Source organism: Haliotis rubra, unplaced genomic scaffold, assembly GCF_003918875.1.
Source record: "Haliotis rubra isolate DU_JTF1 unplaced genomic scaffold, ASM391887v1 Scf521, whole genome shotgun sequence".
Taxonomy (NCBI): domain Eukaryota; kingdom Metazoa; phylum Mollusca; class Gastropoda; order Lepetellida; family Haliotidae; genus Haliotis; species Haliotis rubra.
The window spans coordinates 28,663-52,656 of NW_025767215.1; the positions used below are offsets into that span (position 1 = coordinate 28,663).

General features: G+C 40.8%; 1 protein-coding gene across 1 annotated transcript in view; it reads right to left on the minus strand.

Annotated features, from left to right (window-relative positions):
* LOC124252705 overlaps window positions 1-23,994 on the minus strand; it is a 38,761-nt gene that overhangs the window by 10,062 nt on the left and 4,705 nt on the right. Inside the window, exon 2 of the mRNA XM_046686359.1 lies at window positions 10,204-10,351. Within this exon, the coding sequence (XP_046542315.1) occupies window positions 10,204-10,351 (148 nt within the window). The remainder of the gene's footprint in view (window positions 1-10,203; window positions 10,352-23,994) is intronic.

The window sequence follows — 23,994 nt, forward strand, 5'->3', positions numbered from 1 at the left end:
AACTATAAATACATAATTCAACCCTCGCTGTTTGTCGGCCCGGTGTCTGTGAGGTAGAGCGTCCGCTTATGAATCTGAAAATAACGGTTGTAGGGAAAACATTTGCACATTTAAGTTGATCTTTGATGATATTTTTCAATTGATTTCAAACACTAACATATCATCTGAATTTGAATGTTCATGTTAATATAGAGTTAGGAAAAAGTAAAACCTGGGAAGAGGTCTTACTTACAAAAGGTAAAACAGGGAAATAGGTCTTAATTACGAAAAGTGAAACCTGGGAGCAAACAAAAACCTCAAATGCGGTAATTCCGGGAAAAGAAGCCATGTGTAATATATAGTGAGAAGCAGCCTTCAAGTTTATATGTAAACTGTTTAATATGGGATCATATGTTTCCCACTCATCTGTGGTAAATCGACGTTTGACAGCACCTAGTAGGGAAGGAGGAGGGGTATGTCACCATTAAAAGTAGAACATATTAGTTTGCGCCTCCATGATTGAGACAAAAACGTAGCGGATATTTCGGTTGGACAATATCTAGAAATAAAGTACGCGATTGTGATTGGGGAACATTTCCGCATAAACGGATAACCCAAGCACAGCATTGGTACAGTCATACAGCACGTCACCACAGAAAGTCAAGGGGTAGTATGCTGGATTTACCATTGTCACCCGACTGGGTTGTGAGCAGACGCCTACTGATTTTTGGGAACTTAACGCACAAAGACATTTTCTTATATGCATTTATACAGTGAAGAAGTAACAGTTTATAAGACGTTGGACGTTTACGTGCCATTGTTGCGGGAAGGTGCTCCCTTCAGTGCATCGATTCTCCCGACGTCACCAAGATGTGGCTGGTCATATGGGTCTGGTCTCTGTAGACGCAACGAGTCAAGGGTCACGTGTTCAGTTGTTTGGAGGGCGTTTGATGTCTCATCTCAGTGTGTGTCGAATGTTCCTTCAAGTACGTCATGGAGTGTTGCTTTGTCACCATGACGTGCGTTGTCATTTGGAGAACCTCTTGCATCCAGTAGAATTACTGGGTTAAGTGTCAGATCTTCAGCGACTTGTCGGAGTTTTGCCACGTCATCATGACGTGAGTTGTCATTTGGAGAACCTCTTGGATCCTGTACAATTACGTGGTCAAGTGTCAGAGTTTAACCACGTCAAGAAGACTCGTCTTGACATCTGGAAAAACGCAGAAACCATGTAAAATCACATCACCAAGAGTCATATCTTCAGTTGTTAGGTGAATGTTTGATGTGTCATCTCAGTGTGTGTCAAATGCTGCTACGTCACCAAGACGTCCATTGCCATCTGGATAACCTCTGATGCCCTGCAGACTCTCTGTGTCAACGGTCATACCTTCAGCTGCTTGGTTAGTGTTCGATGTGTCATCACAGTGTGTGACGAGTGATCCTTCATCTTCCTCAAGTAAGCGAAGACTGGTGTCAATTGTCGATCTAGGAAGTAATGATTATAGTACATTTTGTTTATATGTGCCAATATTCCTTCCTATGGAGCATAAGTACTTGTGCATTATTGTTAATTGGTGAAGGAAAATCATGATTATAATGTATCAGTGGGGTGGTGAATTTAGTGCGTATTTGACAATAGTTATCATAATGGGACAATTATTTTATGACATGTTAAAATTTGCCTGGGGAACATAATGACGGATTTACTTATCCCGATTTAATGTAGCATTAAAAGCATCAGAGGATATATGTGTCATCATAATTTTCAGGTAACAGGAATATGGACAGGTGTACATTCATTTGTATTATATTCCAATTCAATCAATGATTATGGTTATTTATTGCAAACACAATGGGCAAACATTCACTCATATTTCTTTATATACTTATTTCCAGTAGTGAATGCACTTACTCAATAGCAGGTAGCCACATAACATTTTGGCAAATTGACGTATTACACATACATCTATAGCATAATTCCGTATTGGACATCATTGGAGAACTATGATCACATTTCTACAGCAATGTCAGACTGCTCACCTATTACATTCATAATTTCATCACAATGAATTTATATACGTAAATTTGTTGGAATGAATTTCATACCTCATTGGGAACATTTGTACAATCACAATTTAATTCCATTGATGTGTCATGCATATGTTACACATATAACTATACATGTCACACCCACCTGATCGTCTAGATGTGATATGAATGATTGGGCCTCCCCACCCATCTCAGGCTTAATGGTGAGGGTGATCCGGGCCCCGGTGATGATGTGTATTTATTTTGCCTGCAAAACATTCATCATATGCATGAAACTGATGTTATTGGTGGGCCAGGACTTATGAGTAATCATGTTACATGTATTGCAGATGCTCGAGACCGTACTGGGCACCGACCACGACGCCTACCAGTTTTTCACTGTTAATGAAGAATCATTACAGTGTGAAATTCTGGGATGGTGTCGTTGGATAAGATGTGTTGGCCACTTCCAGCAACCAATGGAGATCCAACCTCACAGCGGGCTCCATCCTGGGGAATTGTTGGATGTCCATCTAGTACGATGTCGACAGCATTGTTACGAGAACAGGCAGTTGTACGTGTAAGTATCTTGCATACAGTACTATTGTTTGTGGTAGATGCCATTGTTCACATTAGTGTACTGTACATTATATTAATTACAGTGAAAAGAGACATGCTGGTTGCACCGTTTTGGCCCTGCCAAAGGTCATCATCACCGCAGCTGAGAGGGTGGAAGCCAACAAGCCCATTAACATGAGCAGAGCGCAGTTGGCGGCGGAGATTGATAAAATTGTCACATCAATGGAGGTGAATAAACACCTAATTTTATTTTTTTTGGTACTAGATGCTTTTTATGTACGCAGCAAGGTGTATTTTCATTCATCCTTCATAGCTTCATCCATATTGATATACACATGTTTAAATTGTTCTGAGACTGCGATATTCTTATTACGTACACGCCATCCATCGTCATGTCAGTTCTTACAGCCTATTGGGCAGGTGATACAATATTTTGGTCCGTTTTCTCATTTGCATCATATGATGGTGATATTGATGTAAATGATGCATGTTTCACACTTCTACTTGATGTATATTCAGATGATTTCGTGATTCAGACCAACCATCATGGGAGATCACTCTGACTGGTCCTTATGACATAATATGTCTGTTTCAATAGTTATTTAAACTGTTTGCTTGGTTATTAATCTTGAGTATAATGTTCTTCTGTGATAAGCATCCTCGGAAAATATGTCATTATGTGTTATTTAGAGTGTTCATTTTTCATAATGGCTACCAACAGTAATGAAATTGTGTTATTGCATGTAGCCTAATGCAGAGGTGATAGAGGCACACAAATCTCTCAAATCTAAAACTAAGCCAGAGATGGTGGAGTTTTTGGCAGAACTGCAAGCAATGGTGGATGACGATGACAGTGGTGAGTAAATATTTAATGTTTCTGCAATTACATACCTTTTCTAGTAGGGTCTCCCTTCGCTTGTAGAATATTTTGGCACGACTGTCCGGGTGAGATAAGTGATCAACTCGAACCGGCCGCCTGTGATGATTGGTGACATTTCTGGGGGCCCGTTCTTATCCAGCCTTTCTCCATGTCGCTTTGGTTGTTTTCTCCTGTGGTTTAATTTTCCATTACTTATTCCTTCATTATAATTATTATTGTTCAGTTTGTAAGCATTTCATCATTGACACCATCTTACAGTCTTTGTTTTTCTGTGATGATTACGTCATACTTGTTGTGTTCCATGTCAAGGTATATCTGTTGTGTACATCCATTACTTACCACTCGTCCCCCTTTCCATTCCACTACATGCAACATTATCATCTCAACATGTATCCATTGCACACATGTCACTGACAATTACGCCTCCGTTGACCTTTCATTGACGTAGCTCAATAACACGATTTGTGTCTTCACTGCGCTTCCATACTTTAAACCGGTGGTGGAGTTGTTTCCCCTTCCCGAGGACAACTAGAGGGCGCTTGGGTCTTCCTTCGCACCAACATTGAAAACGTGGTAAGTGACAAGTATATTTTTGCTAACATTCTGTCATAAAATGATTTCATTGACTTATTTTGAGGGCATAATGTGTATTCGTTCTGAAAGGGGTCCTCTGCTTCGAGGGGGTAGCGCCCGAAATGCGGCGTCATTTGGACACACGTGTGTTATCGTGCAGTAGAGGGGGGCTTCGTCCACACTTAGGAACACTCACCATTGTGCGCCAGCGTGTATTGAGGCCGAGATAGAGTAAAATGCGGTTTTTATGCGTTTTGTGGGCGGGTTTATTTTCCCGATCGGGGTGTTAGTTCCCGAATGGGTTCAAGTACCCGTTCGAGGGTTGTACCGAACCTGGTCAAATGATCATGGCGAATATCTCCGTTATACTGAGTGTATCAGTAAGTGTAACCAAAGAGGACTTACTCATATCGGCATACCAACGAAGACTGTGACGGCCTATAGTTGCGGTAATGTCAACAGGTGTATTGTTTCACTCTACCGGAAGTACGTAAGCCTCAGACCAGCTAATGCTCCAGACGCATTCTACCGGAGACCTCTATCGAAGCCTCGTCAAGACCAGTGGTATGCATCCAGCCCAATTGGTCAGAACACCCTTGCGAAAACAGTAAGCCGACTTTGTGTTGCTTCAGGATTTAAAAGTTGGTACAAAGATTTACATAAAATAAAATAAAAACTGCAATAGTAGCCAATGTTTCGTCACATATTGTATAAAATACTTTTCACGACCCGATTAAGAAGAAATTAGTGACTTAAAAGGCACTAAGTCTACAGATATATATTTTTTTAAATAAGCAGGCAACTGACAATATAGAAGTGTAAATAGACCACAACATGTATATTTCAACATGTTGAGGGGCCATCTCAAACTTTCAGTTTCAGATTTCATGTGATTAAATAGGGTTGTCAAGGAAATCAACAGGTTTTTACGTAGCTGTTGTCAACCTTCCAATACACAGTTTCAATTTGTATAACGTAATCTTCTGCACTTGACAAGGATTCGCTGTCATTTCTGTCAAAAGAGCTGTAAATTACTTTAGAAAGTTTGAGATGTCCTATAAACATGCACGTTTGGATGTCGAACTCTGCCACGGTTGAAATAGGCATGTAATAGTCCAATTCCACTTCCTCATTGTCAGCTAATCTGTAAAACCGACTTTCGTTAACTAATTTCTTATTACTAGGAAAGTATTTTATGCAATATGGGGGACGGGGGGTTTTAACCTCAATGGTCAGAGCGTTCGGCTAGAAACCCGAAGGTCGTGGGTTCTAATCCCGCCCGGGAGCTCAGAAACTTTTCTGCGACGGAGAACAGTTTCACAAGCAGTAAGGTTAGGGGCCATTGCTGTAGTGCCCTGCATTGTAGTATTACCCTTGGTACGTCAGTACCAGCCGACGCTCGGAGGTTTCACTGAATCACATATTTACATTGATGATGCAGACTTTCCCCCTGCCGTAAACTGACATCGCCGCGATATAATAAAAAAACAACAATTGAAAGCTGTGTTAAACCCCAATTCACTCACTAACTCATTATGCAATATAAGGGCAAAACGTTTGCGCTTTCACGTCTTTTATCGCAGCAAATCGAGAAATTCATTCATTGACATATTTTATTTTGTACTTTCGTACACATTAACCTGCAGATGTTTGCATCTATCGTTTTTTATGATTAAATAACGTTGTTTGTTTATTATACATATATATAGGGTACTATACCAATCATTCCTTGCGGGCGACCTGTGCTACCAGACTCGGGAGTGGATGAACAGTTATTGCAAATCGGACCGGCCACAGAAGTAACGCAATCCGGGCTTACAAGAGAACCAGTGAGGTTCAACAAGAAAATGTCAGTCATATTGTCCAGGGGTGTTCTGGGAAAACACAACGAGTCTCGGCGACTTCACAATCGAGAGAGAGTGTATCAACAGATACTGGTGCTTCCGGGTCGGTAAAACTCGAGTTGAAGATAAATATCAACTGACTGTAAACGAAATCAATCAGGCAGTAAAGTTTCTGGCATTAAATATAAACAGAATTGTTGTGTATTTTTTTCAAATGCCGTTTCTGGTTACGATGTTGCAAACATGAACAGAAGTAAACGTCGCAGCAATCAGCAATTATTGTTGGATTCGTACTGGTCTGAAAGTAGTTCCTGGCGTTGTCTAACTGAAATTCGTGTTGGTTAGAACACGGTATTCAACAAAGCAACTATACTCTAATTTCCCTAAGCGACTAAGATTTTTATTGTAAGCTTATCAGAAGACTGTGAGCGAATAAAATCATCTCTGATATATGTACGAGAAAAATATGCAGGTAATTAATTTATACATGTCGACAATGGTCGAACCCAAACCGAAACCCGAGTCTCATTAACCTATTCAGACAATGACCTACCTTTCAGCCGATCCGAATTTTCTCGTGTGAAAGTGAAAATAGACATAACGAACAACTATGGTCATAACAGAATGGTATTTACAAATGTATTTTAATTTTAAACTTTAATAACATCGTATTTCTATATTTTATGGCGAGGTGTAGGCAGCATGACCTCAACTAAGACGTCACAGACTGCCCCCTGTTTGATGAGGTCGTAAAATGATTCACAAGTCATCTGGCTCACTGGTTACAAATGTTATATGTTCTTTGCGCTCATTTAGAGCAGTTCTGTACCGCACAATATGATTGATATAATACTAAGTCCGTACCAGACGCCAAACTTTTCTAGTGAATTTCCAGATTTCCGTTTGTCAGAGCACGCTGTACGACAGAGCACGCTGTACGACAGAGCACGCTGCACGACGTGTTTGCAACGACTTGAAGGAGCGTAGTGTTGCAATATACAAGTGATTAGATGTGTCAAATAATGCTTATTAATATCTATATATCCAGTTGAACGATTTGCTCTCAAAATTCTGCTGGACTGGTTATTGTACTAAGTTGCGCAATAGGACGGAACCCATTCAACAGGAAACGAGACTGATGTGTAATCAATGTTTTGACTTGAGTGTCGGTCGGGAGATGAGAAACTGACACAGAAAATAAATATGCTGCCCTAATTCAAGGAAGCAGAAATATGTTACAACCAAGTTCAATGCCTGTATGAACGAACGTTGTCCGCATGTATTTTCAGTTATTTTCGTCAGATGATCGTTGCATGTACGCTGTGTTCCATAGCTAGCCTTTCTTCAAACGTTTGCAAATGGAGTGACCAAAGTCTCGTGAATACCATAACAGTGAAAAAGAAAGCTTTATTTGAAAACTGAAACTGGCTGCCTGACGATAACGTTACAGTCGCGCTGCATCTTAGCTGATATAATATGTACATCAATATACGTATTTACAACTGGTGGTGATATCCATATGGAGCCGTAAATATAAGACAACAGTCAATCTGAAATTGTCAGGGCAAGGTCGTAGTGAGGTGGAGTTTATCATCCTCAGTACGAAGGGGTGGGGGATACTTAGATCTCCTAGCATTGTAGAATGTAATAGATTACATTGAGCAAGAGTCATGTTAGCAGTGTACATTATAAGAATGTATTACTCAAAATCATGAGGTGCCCCTACCATCCATTTAATTTCGAAGTTGTTCTTTGTTGACCAATCAATTTTCTGGAGCAACTATGACTCTATCTTTTCATAGCTACAAGAAGAACGTAGGGGTTTTCCTCTGAGATGTCCTCAACGTTGTTGTCATCGACGACAGTGCACTCTTCATCCTCTTCCTCACAACGATCAAACGGTTCATAGTTCCTGGTCTGAGTCGGATCATGTACAGAGATACATGGGAGCATGTCAAGAGGTAGGCCTGTATGTGACGTGAAATGAGGGCGATCTTCGAAGTCCCATTGACGCGCGTTGTCATCCAGAGCCTCGCTGGAACCGTGTAGTCTTCCACTGTCAAAGGTCACAACTCCAGTACCTACGTTGATGTGTGATACGTCATCACAGTGTGCGTTAGGTGGTGCCTCGTTACCGTGACGCGCGTTGCCATCCAGGGACACGCTGCCACCCTGACGTCGCACTGGCTGAAGGGTCATAGCTCCAGTACCGACGTCAATGTGTGCTGCGTCATCACAGTGTGTGTCAGGTGGTGCCTTGTCATCATGACGACGCACTAGCTGAACTATCACAACTCCAGTATCTACTTGGATATGTGACGTGTCATCACAGTGTGTGTCGAGAGATCCTTCATCTACGTCATGGATGGGGGTACAAGTGCTGCCGTTAGAAGATACACTTGCATCATGAAGATTTCCTGTGTTTGTACCGGGTCTGTTTAGGTTCCTGTTGCATGGCACAACCGTCACGACAGTCCTGAGTCGATTTTCCCGCTTGTCTCTTGAAATACAAAATTATATCAATTGTTCACGTCAAATGCTCACACAATAAATATTTGTGCATTGCAGTGAGATTTTGTTTGTCACATGTGTCGAATCTAACGTTCAGTGTTACTGGTGTCTATAACATGAATATATTGAGCCTTCACCTATAGTGGCACTCTTCATGTATCGATATGTATAAGTCTAAAACAAATTTATCAAGTTTATGTAATTTCAAAGGTTCATATTCATGTGTCTCCCTTTATGGATGCATTTTCTCATACAAAACAACCCAAGTTCAAATTGGGTCGGCTCATAAATATGTCTTGATGGACAGTATATAGTCCGATTGCAGTTAATATGGCTAATTTGAAAGCTACGTTCGTCAAACTTGCTGTCGTCCTTGACACCTGTCTTCATAATATGAAGCATGTTATCAATGAGTATGTCTTGTACCACTTACGATCGTCTCCTCCAGGTGCAGAAAGCCAGCAGAAGCAGCACGGTCATCAGGACAAGTCCTACAGGAGGTAGAATGGCCGACACATATTGGTTTGTGTCCAAGTTGTCATGTGGACTCTGAAACACGCCCATATTGACATGTAGTGATCTGAATTGATCTTGTCGACCACACATACTGCAGAAAAAGATTGAATTGTACTCATTTGTAGTTCCAAATGATACCTTAAGCTACATCAGATGTTATACGAGGATTCAGGTAAGGAAATAGTTCCTTGGAACCTTTACTAAATCACTGGATTGTCTGATCTGGACTCGTCATTTGCAGACCGGCGACATTTACGTGGAATATTGCTGAATGAACACAAATATGTAACATCTCTAGTAATTTGATTTACATCAGGTACTAAAGCAAATAATGGCATACATTGTAACATAAGCAGTAATACGACATTGGAATCCATCACTGTGGGCATCACCTTCGCTTTCACCTCCTCTTCTTCTCGGGGAGGGAACAACGGAAGAGGCAAATATTCATCAATGACTTCGTCAGGGTTGGATTCGAAGATTCTTTCAAATGAAGAACTCTCCAGAATTGAGCCGTTTTCCACTGCAGAGTGGAGATGTACTTGCGTTGTGGTGTAACTGAAAGGCACATAACACACAGGGGTTCGAATACATATATATGTCATCTGAGGAATTAAATACTGTTTAAACCAAAATTGCTAAAATATAGATGCAAGCTATAATTAATATGTGTGGTCGTTCAGATCCATGTGTCGAAGCGTTAGCACAGCAGACCCCGGGAACCAGGCTGAGTCGCTAGTCACTAAAAATCTACGGAAACTGTCGATGTTTACCGAAGAGAGGCCAGACGTTTGTTCAAAGAATGAGGGTAGTGTTAATGCGAGGGTGTGTGTTTAAAAATGAAAAGCAGGTAGACAAATTGAATACGATGAGCAGAAAAGTAAAAGAATTAACTACAAGTTCAATACAATGTTTTGAGAAAAACGTAAGGTTTGATTGAACCGCACGTTAAAACAGTCGGGCTGTCTGATTTTCGATCAGGTTTTCAGCATCGCGAGTGTCACCCCTTGTGTATTTTTTGTAACGAGTGTAGCAGTAGAATTTTCTCAAAAAGTCATTTCTTCACTGATTTCGTTCAAATTTGGAATATATAAAAACAATATACGATTGCAAAAGTCTAGATTTTTATGTTTTTAAATTATCCTCCAAACAAAGATTCGAACCCTGTGCACATAACATACAAACTCGGTAATGAGTTATACCTTAACTGCACGACTGGACATTTAAATACTAGTATCAACGTCATTGCAAAGTCATATGTTCTTGTACTGGTCAACTCTGCTTGTCACTTACTTGCTTTCTTTCTTTGTATTTGTTCTAAAGGTGACATCCACTTTTCCTGGAATTCCCCCGAGTTCGATGACGAGTCTCTTCAAGCCGACAGCCAGCTCACCTCTATTTGTATGATCAATCTCACCCAGGAGTGTGATGTTGAAAATGTCTGAATACAAAAAAGATTTCTTAGAATGCATTTATAACAAATCACAAATCGACAACAAAAGCACGGATGAACTCTAACTTCACAATGTACGTACTGGACAATTTGTCAAATGAACTGAGTTCAAATTGATTATCTACAGCTTTTATGTCAAACAAACAGGACACGACATACATCTGACTCCATTCCCTGGCAGGATATCACAACCCATCTGTTTTCTCCAGAACGAAAACCAAACAAGTCACCTTTGTGTTGTTTTAAGACATAACAGCAGTTTGTCTTCATTTATTGCATATTGTCACCTAAATTCTTCTAACATTATGTGTCAAAGTGATTGATTGTCATTTTAGAAGTTGATGGATAATAGAAAAGTATAATACTTTATGGATAATAACTATTATTATTATTACTTACCCCATCTGCTATGTATACCTTGTTCCACCTCCCCAACACTGGCTTCCTCCCATTGTTATTGTATTATTACCTACCCCATCTGCTATGTTTACCTTGTTCCACCTCCCGACATTGGCTTCCTCCCCTTGTTATTGTATCATTACCTACTCCATCTCCTATGTATACCTTGTTCCACATCCCCAACACTGGCTTCCTCCCATTGTTATTGTATTATTACCTACCCCAACTGCTATGTATACCTTGTTCCACATCCCCAACACTGGCTTCCTCCCATTGTTATTGTATTATTACCTACCCCATCTGCTATGTATACCTTGTTCAACCTCCCCAACACTGGCTTCCTCCCATTGTTATTGTATTATTACCTACCCCATCTGCTATGTATACCTTGTTCCACCTCCCCAACACTGGCTTCCTCCCATTGTTATTGTATTATTGCCTACCCCATCTGCTATGTATACCTTGTTCCACCTCCCCAACACTGACTTCCTCCCATTTTTATTGTATTATTACCTATCCCATTGTTGTTGTTAATCCCTTTGATGTATTCCCTCATGTTGTCTTACTTAATCCCTGTCACATGTATATAAGTCGGTTCTGTGCTGTATTACTTTACTCTTGCTTGACAACGGTATAAGAAGCTATGCCGAAACGTCGCATCATAAGAAATAAAGGAGTTGTTAACTATACTTTTCTGTGTCAAAGTGAATGAGGCTTTCGCATAATATCGGTTTTGCTCGTGACATCGACATATAGTAGCCTCCCTTGGATGTTTGCTCACGTCCATGTTGAAATACCTGTGTGGTGATCCCCTCTCCAGGAAACATGTAGGTCCCCTCACTCAAGACGTTCGAACAATCCTGGACATCCGTGATTGCTGTAACTCCTTCATTATGCTTGATGTATTCAATTTGTTACTACTAGGTAATTTTCACCAATTTTGCCGCATTGTATTAACGTAAACGTCTTAGTATGTCGTTCAAAATATTTTGTTGATTCTTCAATGATTTTCTGTTGTTACTTACTGATTTCACAATTTGGTTTTATACTTACGTATACATGTATTAGGCTTAAGACACTGTGAGAGAGTGAGTATGGTTTTACGCAGCTTTTAGCAACATTACACCAATAGATCACTGCTGGGGGCGCCAGAAATGGGTTTCACACATTGTACCCATGAGTGGAATCGAACACGGGAATTCGGAGTGACGAGCGAACGCTTTAACCACTAGGTTACCCCACCGCCCCTAGACACTAACGAACGACAAAACATACAAGAACATAAGAGAGTGTATGACATTATTTCACTTACCAACACTTTGGTTGCATCTCCCCCCTACCCATGGAAAATCACAGTCACACTTGAACCGAGTTGCGGTCAAGAGATCCGGTGTACATTGGCCCATGTTACAAGGGGAACTCTCACAGAAGTTAACTTTATCTGCGCATGTGTCTCCAGTCCACTCAACTGGGCATGCGCAATTGAAGTCCGATTCGTGTCCGTCACACGTCCCTCCGTTCAGACATGGCTTCAGTGCACACTGGTTGATGATGTTTTCACATAGTTTTCCTAAACAAATTTTAGGAATTACGTAGCAAATAAAAGCATCAATGAACATTTAGTTTTACAACTTACAGACTTCTTGCCACCGGGTACTGTTTCATTTAACGGCGTTTAACCCTTCTACCAAGGTGGAGTTACAACCGATGTTTCAAGCAGGTACACAATATGATTGGTGCGCGCTTTTATGGGTGCATTTCAGTGCAGATATGTGTGTAAATATATTTTTCAAAATAAGGGTGCACTTAAAATAATTGAATATATACGGCGGGTTTGTGCGTTTGTTATAATTTCATATGTATACTCTGATGTGCAAGGGAGGGGGGACGATTTATTCATAGCCATGTTAGTGCACAATGTATTGCATGTGGCCTTTTCTTTTTGTGAATCTGTCAGTGTACTGACTACAGATACAGTCTACTTACCTTTGATCCCCGCCACACAAGCACACTCGAAACTTCCGGGTGTATTTGTACAACTTCCCCCATTTTCACAAATGTGGTCACTTTCTGTGCATTCATCGATGTCCTGATTGCAGTTGTCTCCCTTCCAACCTGCAATGTTATTAATGAAACTGAGTGAAATTAATGCAGTAAACAGCAAAATGTTTCACTGAAATCCTTTTAATCCACACCAACAGTCCTGATATCCCGCTGGATGATCACTGTCAGATGAACGTCTAAACATGCAAATGGGTATCATCCTCAAAAGTGACTCAACAATTACTTCAACACTTTAAATAGGGACGTCTGGATAACCGGGTTCATATGTTCTTTGCCAACATTTTATCGTTATACAACACATGACACAAATCCTTGTTATAATTACGAAATTTAGTTTATGGCACAGTAAAATTCGACAGAGCACTTGTATATCTGCCTGGTCGACATCTCAAATGACAATGGTGGATACAAGGTTAACCGTAAGATTTAATTCATCCATTCTAGGCATCCATTTCTTACAACTCAAACTTTTGTCAATTAACCCATTAGGGTCTTACAATCTATCAAATTTTGTGAGCTGGTTTCTTTTGGCAAGCAATGAAAGAAATGAGGTCATTTTACCAGTAAATAATTTTTTCCATACTTTTACACTGCATAATTGCGTCCCCAAAATGGGACGATATGCACATGAGTGAACTTAAATTAGGTAATTTAATAGGTGGGGGAGATCAACCTCTCAAATCTTAAGATTCACTCTTTTCATTTCAAAGCTTTCGTGGAATACAAACTAACTTTTATATGATACTATGTGTATTAACAAATTGAAATCTGAACATTTCATGGACATTCTTGATCCCATAAAATGGTTTCTGATGAACATCATAGTTGATGAATGTATCCCTAAGTCCTCTGCTGTTCTTCACATATGAAAACCATGGTTTAACGACAACTGCAAACACGCGAGGAAATCGTGGATAAAGGTTATTTCCGTCACCATACTAAGGACCATAATCTAAACCAATACGAAATCTGGGACGGTACTTTTGCGGAAACTTTATTTACTTTTCTATTTGAACAACGAAACTTTTAAACACATTCTAATGAACTTGCATAGTTAAAATAGGGACCAATAAAAAATCATCTTACCTTACACTTCGCCGAATTGGCAGGGGACCTGCCTTGCCACTGGAAGTGACCATGCTTAAAGAACTTAAACTCTACAAGTAATGTGAATGGTTCTACGACTAAACAATTAACGCAGCTTCATTGGCATCGATACTGCAAGTTTCTATCTTCAACAATAGGAGAAAACTTGCTTTTGTGAAGTACCCGTCCCAAGAAAGGAGCGATATTCATAAATAGGTCTTTCTGGAACTTTTTAAGGTCCAAATAACAGTTCACATCAACGCTCACACCAGCTTTCTGAGCATACCTTCAAAGCACATTGTAGCTCCTGTGTGTGGGTGGCACGTGTAGTGACTGTGGTCAGGAGTGGCCTTGCAATGTTTCTCGCACGTAGATCCGTACCAGTCCGGGTCACAGTAGGCTCGGACTTCAATCTTTAACCTGGAAAATAGTTCACTCTATCTTTTTAACTAAAGAGGCGACTAACGGGATCGGGTGGACAGACTCGCTGACTTGGTTGACACAAGCCATCGTATCTCATTTGTGTAGAACTATGGTTATATTGATCACTTGATTGTCTGATCCACACTCTACTATTTACAGACAGCTGGAATATTGCTGTGATGTTTACGTGCATCAGGTCAATTGACATTATGTTGGTGCGAGACCGATGACCATTCACAGCAAACTCGTTATTTTGAAGCATTTATGAATAAAAAGTATAAAAGAATAGTCCATCTTGTTTTGTTCTAGCCTCTCAACCCAACTCCCTGTTATCATCGCAGATATATCTTAGTCTGACTCACGTCGTCCTTCCCCACAATGTGTATGGAATATACACAGCTTCTTGTTGTGTGGGAGCAGCTTGGATGTTGATCAGCTTAGAGAGTGTGTCCATGTGGTCATCCCTGGATGTGTCATCTTTGTCATACACATCCACCTTTAGTTCTATCAAGGACTGGATGAAAGAAAATCTGTTTAAGCCATCTGTTTAGTTTAGTGTAGCTGAATCGATAATAACAAGACACACATACCGATATACTTTGTATACGGGTGTTTTTAAGCCAACTTCAAAATATTAGAGGCTGGAGCAGACAAAAGAGACGAGGTTGCAATGACCCGATGGCATACTGAGCCTTACTTCATGACATAAAAATCAGATTGTTAGTTTCCTGATCAACACTTGTAAGGACAGTTAAGGTTTCATATAAGAGGTTTTGAAGATTTATCATCTGAGTGAGTTTAGTGTTACGCCGCAATCAGCAATATTCCAGCTGTATGGCAGCGGTGTGTAAATAATCGAGTCTGGACCAGACAGTCCAGTGATCAACAGTATGAGCATCTGCACAATTGGGAACCGATGACATGTGTCAACCAAGCCAGCGAGCCTGACCACCCGATTCTGTTAGTCGCCTCCCACGACAAGCATGGGTTACTGAAGATTAATAGTCTAAACCGGACCTGCATGGATAAGATTTATCATCTAATCTGACATATACCCACTCTGTGAAATAAAGATTGAGTGAACAATCCTACCGGTATGGCTTTACTTATGTGTACGGTGAAAGGATTTGGTGTTCCTTGAATGCTGCCTCCAAAGTGGATTATGTTGTGGTTGTCTATGTACTTTGTGGTGGTCTTGTAAACAGAGCACGGCCGTCTGTCAGGGCTGAAATAACATTGGCTTATAACATTATAGCATTAAATCTACAGGTAATAAAGCGCCACATTGAAAGCACACAAGTTTTTCCCCCTGCATATATAGCTTGAATGACCTGTGAATCAATGAGGTATTGAAGGCCGGAGTTCTTTCTCTTCATAAATTACTCCAAATGTGCACATCAAATGGCACACTAAAGGTTTCGAATACAGGAACACGTGACAAGCACAGCGAAGGCGATTTTGGAAATATCACCTGTATTACTAATATGCCCATATATTCCCAAATATCAAAGGAAATACAATGTATACAAATTATTTACACGTAAGAATTAAGAGGAAACATTAAAATGACCAACAGGGACACAAGTCATATATTTAAACGAGATTTACTAGCCTACAAAATCAAAACTGTCAGAAACTCATATACTTGGCTCGTGTGTTTTCTCAATAAACGTTTTAATTGTACCTACCCAGCAATGCACAGGATAAACATCGGATCACACTTATCTAGGCACCCCGTGCGGTACGAACTGTCACAACAGTATCCACTGCTTTCCTTGCCATCTGACCAGTAACTGATGAATCGAATGTCCAGTTTACCGTCAGTCTTCGCATGCTGTAAATCACGAAGATAAATTCGGACAAACAGTTATTGAGATCTGTTTCACGCCATCACTCACCAACGGTCCAGCCACAGAGCAATAACCTGTGAATAATTGAGTCTGGACCACAGATACCAGTGATAAACATGCTAGATATCATCACACACTAATAATTTGGCTCATCATTATATAATCACCTCGTCCCCAGTATTCCATGACATCAGAAATTCAGTTTCTTCAAAGGACTAGTAGAAAACCTACTTCACTGTTATTCTAATGAAGCGGTAATCGTGTGGACATTGATGGAAAGTTTAAAGCCGGAAATACGCTGGATGCCTTTTGTTACAAAGATATGTTCTCGGACGTAATTGTGTGAAGGAAATGTTTCTTTTCTTCAAAGGAACGCTTTAGAGAGATTGTCACCTCATAATGATCACATAACATCACAATCCAGGTTTCCATTTCCTGACAGTTATAACCATTTTCCAAATGATGGCACAGTTTCGCAGTTATAGTCCTGAAATGTTACTGTCCATTGAGGACTACGTTCACTACTCGTCCCTGGCGCAAGTTAGCGGTCTCGGGCCGGTCTACTAACGTAGATTTCATAGGTCTTCTGCTTTTAATACATTTGTGGAAGGTGTATTTGGTAACCTTGTAGAAGAAACCCGGGATTTCGTTTATAGACAGTTGAAGATAAGATAAATTATCTGCATCACTTCAGGCATTCCTCACTAAACACGTGGTATCGTCACTATTTGATTCATAAACACATGCTCAGTCATCAGATGTCATAGTGTCTAACACTCCAGTTTCTGGTACAGACTCGATTGTTTGCAAACCGCGTCGTACATCTGTAATACTGCTGAATGTGGTGTCATGAAAACCCATTATTATTATTATTATAATTATACTAACATTGGTAAGGCGCCAATATCAGCTGCTCAAAGGTGTTATGTTTTATCCTCGATCATTGGATATCAATCTCAAACGGCACATCGTATTATCAATCTCAACAGAGTTAATATGGCTTTCTCATCCTTTTGAGGTACCAATTCAGCTCAGCTAGGTGGACTGGGACATATAGCCACGGTACTTTGTCCAGGGGTTACTGCACGTTGCTGTACCCGCAACTAAATGTTTTGGCGTATTCGTGTGACCACCATCTGGTCAGTTACTAAACGGATTCGTGGGTTCTCTTAAGTATACAGGGTTGTGTACTGTACATCATGGGTTGTGACAACACTGAAAAAGTCTGTACACAAAGTTGACTCCAGGGTTTTGACACCCGGTCACAGGTAGGTTTGATCCCGGCACCTCAAACTCGCTGGATCACTAGTCTGGCGCCCTAGACAGCTCGCCCACCGCGACCCCATGATGTAGTCACAACTGTACAAACTACTCTGTACAAACTCTATCAGACATTTCTTAGGGAAGTGGAAAGGTTTCTGTGGCCTCTATGATACATTACGCTGACAACTAAGGTTAGAAAAGACAACTCACAGCGGAATGAATTTAACAACCATCATCATTCTTTAAGACTGTCAGGGCGATATACTCTGGGAGAATGACATTGACTACTCATACTTTCGACCATGTGTATCTTAACGTATTGTATAACACTATTTCATAACACTTTGAGTCATCATTCATTAACAGTGAACTGGCACTTATGCAATATGGTAATACCAATGTGATTATCAGAGTATCAGTTTTGGAACATGACTGAACTAGCGCGATATTGATATAAGAAACTTATGTTTGAATAATGTAATAGAGGAAGTCCAGTGTATTAATATTGTATACTTTTCATTTATGTTTACAAAACTTGACACAAATTATTATATTGTTTAAGTATAAACTTGAACTTGAAAGTATTGCACTAAGAAAAACTACAGCTGAACAGGGGTTATTGTGAAGGCTTAGCCTATCAGTAAATGTTTCACAAGAAGAATATATTCACAGCACGATATATCTGATTTGGATCCTCTGACTAGTCCATGGAGCTGGTCATTGGGCCACTTTGGGAGATGTATTACATGCCTACCTTGATTGTCAACAGCCAGAGAAGTACCGTCACACACAAACGTCTTTCCCTTGTCTTCATCTTCTAATTGGTATCGCTTACACTTGTGTCCAAAGTGGCTCATGCATATCGGATGGCAAACGCCGTATTTAACTGTCTGGTTTATCTAATGGCCGTAACCTTCGTATTAACGCTCGATGCACAAAGCGAGTTTCAGGTTTCGTTTCTCCTTTCTAATTTGCAGTGCTACGGAAATAAAATGAAAACGCGAGTCATTTTGTGAATAATCATCAACCACGTCTCTTTGGTCATGGATACGGAAGTAGAAGATATTAACGTATGCCTTTATATGCTCAACAAAAACGTATTGGACGTTTAGTTTTGATGTGAAACTACACCAATGTCCAGTGAAAATAAATTATGTATGTGGCAAGAACATTTCCAAACAAATTAACCTTGCAAACACTATGCCAATGATTACAGCATGAGACGTCGAAGAGTATCTTCAAGGGGTGCTGTCAGATTTACCATTAGAAGTTGAATATGTTAGTGTGTGCCCTCATGACTAAGACATGCTGTGCAAAAAAAAATTCAACAAGAAATTAAAGTAAGAGATTTTTCAGGGAAGGACTTTTCCTAATACATCAATCTCCCGAGCACACCATTGATACAGTCACAAAACATGTTACCTCAGAATGTCATGGGGTATTCTGCCAAATAGAGTGGGTTGTGAGCATATTGTTTTCTTGGAGCCTAATGATCAAGGACATCTTATTACATACATTTAATTTAAGCACTGAGGAGGTAACAGTGTTGATCAAGCGACGTTAGCAACGTGATGGACGTTTACGTGCACTGACATATTGACTGTGGGCAGGCGTCAGAATATTGTTGCCCAAACGCTGCAAATGTCTCAATCTGTCATCAGCAGAGTGTTGACGTGATACCACAAACACATAACGTTGAAGATCAACTACGTTCTGGACGTTCAAGGGCAATAACTCTAGGTCCACCCGGATTAGTCTGAATGATGGATTGAGGGAATCGGTTCAAAAGTACCTCACTGTGCAAGCTCGCCTGCAAGGATGGCATCAGCGTGCAGCCCACGTGTCATACCACAACTTTACAGCAAGTCTTTTGAATCAGAGGTGAGGTGAGGTGAAATTGGGTTTAACGTCGCGCTGGAGAATATTTCGCTCATATGATCAACGTGCATGCGTGTGTATGTGTATGTGGGGCTGCTTGTACTAGCCCAGACTTAAGCTGGTTTTATAGTGCTAGCTCACTGAGGTACCATGCCGCAGTGAAGCATGAATACCCCACTCAGACACATTATACTGACTCCGAGCCGACCAGTCCTTGTTGTACCCATTAATTCCGAGCGCCAGGCAGGACCAACAAGTACCATATTTTAACGTCTTTTGGTATGACGCGGCCGGGGAACGAACCCGCGACCTTCCGCTCCACGGGCGGACGCTCTAACCACTACACCACGGAGGCGGTCCTTTTGAATCAGAGGCGTGTGTGGGGTTTAGAATGTCAGTACTGTCAAAAAGTGAACACTGTTTCTTCTGGGAAATCGAGGTTCCTTGACCGAATGAATTGAGTCTAATTGCGTCTTACTGAACGTTTTCTGGACGTCAACGTCGCACAGCATCATTGTGTTGGGGTGGGTTCATTCTAATATGGGTTTATTTACCGGCAATGTTTTATCATCATAAGAAAACACGTGACCAGCATGTCATGATTGTGGCCGAATCTTCCGAAAGCAAACCATCCATTTCATGCCATGGGGGCGATGGGGTAGCCGCGTGGTTAAACTGTTCATTCATCACAACGAAGACCAGGGTTCGATTCCCCACATGGTTACAATGTGTGGAGCTCTTTTCTGGTGTCCACCGCCGTGATATAGGTGGAATATTGCTAAAAGCGGCGTAAAACTAAACTCACTCACTCGATCATGCCATGTCAAGCACTCAGTCCTGATGTCATTAGCAGACGTGTACGTAAAATTAAAAAACACCCATCACTCTCAGTGAATTTGGGCCTGCTCTCATTGCTAGTCGGGACAAGCACTGGTTGACTCATGTGTAGCATGCCTCGAAGACCTCGTGCATTTCTTCCCAAAAGTGGTTGTATTAATGACGTTGGCTGCAAAATAAAATTTCGAATTGGACGCCCGACCTCTTTAAAGACCTTACGAGCCATCATCTCGTCACATCAATCATTTGAACACATTTGGCGTGATCGTCTAGATGTACTCCCGAACAGATATGTTACCATCACACCCATGTGCCAGTTATATACCAAAAACCTGTCTAGAACAGTCGATAAGTGGAGTGAAACCATTCTCGTGAATGACAGTGAGTATTTAAAGCTTTAAGATTATTTTATTTGCAAACTGGCATGGCTGCTAATCTACAATATCAAAGTCGAACCTACTGTATTAGTAAATCAAAGAAAATATCCCGACCGAGTCATACCAAAAGACGTTAAAATATGGTACTTGTTGGTCCCTGCCTGGCGCTCGGAATTAATGGGTACAACAAGGACTGGTCAGCTCGGAGTCTGTATAATGTGTCTGAGTGGGGTATGCATGCTTCACTGCGACATGGTATCTCAGTGGGCTAGCACTATAAAACCAGCTTAAGTCTGCACATACACATACACACGAATGCACGTCGTCATATGAGCGAAATGTTCTCAAGCACGACGTTAAACCCAATTTCACCTCACCTCATTAACAGTTAAACTGACACTTATGCAATATGATAATACCACTGCGATTATCAGCGTAGGATCAGTTCACACCAAGTTTTGGAACACAACTTACTTGCGTATATTTGAAGAAGTGTAATGAAAGAAACTCCACGTATGAATATTGTATACGTTTCTTTTAAGGCTACACAAAATTGATTTATTGTATAAACTCAGTTAAAGAAAAAACTTGAAAGAACTGCACTAACAGCTGAACAGATTATTGCAGGCTTAGCCTATCAGTAAATGCTTCACGAGAAGAATATATTCACACAATGATATATCTGATTTATTTCCTCTGATTAGTCTATGGAGTTAGCTGGTCATTGGGCCATTTTAGGAGATGTATTACATGCCTACCTTGATTGTCAACAGCCAGAGAAGTACGGTCACACACAAACGTCTTTCCCTTGTCTTCATCTTCACATTGGTATCGCTTACACTTGTGTCCTAGGTGGCTGATGCATATCGAATGGCAAACGCCTTATTTAACGGTCTGGTTTATCCAATGGCCGTAACCGTCCTATTAACGCTTGAGGCACAAAGCGAGTTTCAGGTTTCGATTCTAGTTTCTAATTTGAAGTGCTGCGGAAATAAAATGAAAACGCGAATCACTTTGTGAATACTCAGCGTCATTTATATAGTTTTAACATCATTGAATGATGAAGAATCATCAACCACGGGTAACAGATACGGAAGAAAAAGATATTAACGCGTGCCTTTATGATTGCGGAACAACAGTTGAAGTGTGAAGTTCAACAAAGCTGTTTAACATTAATCAATTTTTTGTAAACAATTGAATATGGGAAATTAGTAATGTACCCCCCTCATCTAAAGGATAGGGGTGCAGTGAGTGAGTGAGTTTAGTTTTACGCCGCTTTTAGCAATATTCCAGCAATCTCATGTAGACTATCGAACCCGGGTCCTCTGCGTGACGAACGAACGCCTTTACCACTATGCTACCCCACCGCCCCGATAGAGGTGCAGGAAAAGAGCGCCAATGTTTGTCTTAATGAATGAGAAACGCTCCACCAAAACGTATGGGTTGTTTTGTTTTGATGTGAAACTACACCAATGTGTCCAATGAAAATAAATGATGTATGTGTCCAGAACATTTCCAAACAAATGAAGGTTGTAAACACGACACTCCCAATAATACAGCACGAGAGGTCGGACAGCACCTGCAAGGGGTGCTGTCAGATTTACCACTTGAAGTAGAATGTGTTAGTGTGCGCCCTCATGACTAAGACAGGCTATGCGAAAAACCCAAATGACATTCAACAAGAAAAATATAAGAAAGAGATTTTTCAGGGAAGGACTTTTCTTTATACATCAATATCCCGAGCACAACACTGATACCGTCACAAAGCATGTTACCTCAGAAAGCCATGGGGTATACTGCCAGATCGACTGGGTTGTGAGCGTATTGTTTTCTTAGAGTCCAATGTTTAAAGACATCTTATTATATACAATTAAGCACTGAGGAGGTAACTGTTGATCAAGCGACGTTAGCAACGTGATGAACGTTTACTGGCATGCCACTGGCATGTTGAAGGTGGGCAGACGTCAAAATATTGTTGCTACGAGTGTGTCAATATGCCATAAGCAGAGTGTTGGCTTGAGGGAATCGGTACAAAATGCCCCTCAGATAAGGGACCACATGCAACAGATAACAGTTGCTAGAGTACATCACTGCAAACTCGCCTGCAAGGATGGCATCAGTGTGCATGGTGTCATACCGCAACTCACATCATATCAATGGAATCAGAGGTATCGGTGGTATGGTAAATGTCACTACTGTCAAAGACTGATCAGTGATTCTTCTGAGAAATCGAGGTTCACTCTCCATTTCCTTGACCGAAAGAATCGAGGCTAATTACGTCCTGCTGAACGTCTTCTGGGCGTCAAAGTCGTACAGTATCATCGTGTTGGAGTGGGCTCATAATCGTATGGGTTCGTATAACACTGACTGGTCAAACCGCGCTCCATCTTGTAAGTAGATATATACTATCGGGGCAATATCATTGCACCTCTTGTGGTAAGACTTTCACAACGACTTTGGCAATGTTTTATCTTTCAACATAAGAACACACGTCACCAGCGTGTCATGATTGAGGCATTATCTTCCGAAAGCAAGACATCTATTTCATGCCATGGAGGTGGTGGGGTTGCCTTGTCGTTAAATCATTCTCTTGTCACGCCGAAGATCCCGGGTTTGATTCCCCACATGGGTAAAATGTCTGAATCCCTTTGCTGGTTTCACCCACCGAGAAATTGGTGGAATATTGCTAAAAGCGGCGAAAACCCATACTCACTCACTCATTCATAATGCCTTAATCCTAATACATGGATAGCCAACTCGCTGATTCACTCATGCCTTGGCCCCGAGCACTCAATCCTGATGTCATTAGCAGACGTGTACGTGAAATTAAAAAACAACCATCACTCTCAGTGAATTCGGGCCTGCTCTCATTGCTAGTTGGGACAAGCACCGGCTGACTCATGTTTAGCATGCATCGAAAACCTCGTGCATTTATTGCCAATAGGGGTTGTATTAATGATGTTGGCTGTGAAATGAAAATTTCGATATGGACGCCCGACCTTTTTAAAGGCGTCACCCGCCAGCATCTCGTCACAGCAACCATTTGAACACATCAGGCGTGATCGTCCACTCCCGAACAGATATGTTATCATCACACCCATGTGCCAATGTTATACCCAAAACCTGTCAAGAGCAGTCGATAAGAGAAGTGAAACCATTCTCGTGAATGAAAGTGAATATTTATAGCTTCAAGATTATTTTATTTGCAAAACTGAAATGGCCGCTAATCTACAATGGCAACGTCAAACCTCCATAAGCTAATACAATATGAACATAATGTAATCATGCATATTTATAAACTGGTCTTCATGTCCATCTGCATCAGTAAAGAAAACATTATCTGACATTCATATCTATGTAATTTAGGTGATATTCTTAACACTTGCCCATTTATATCTAGGTCGTTGGACAGCATTCATGGCCTTCACACATTGTGCCCATGTGGGGATTCAAC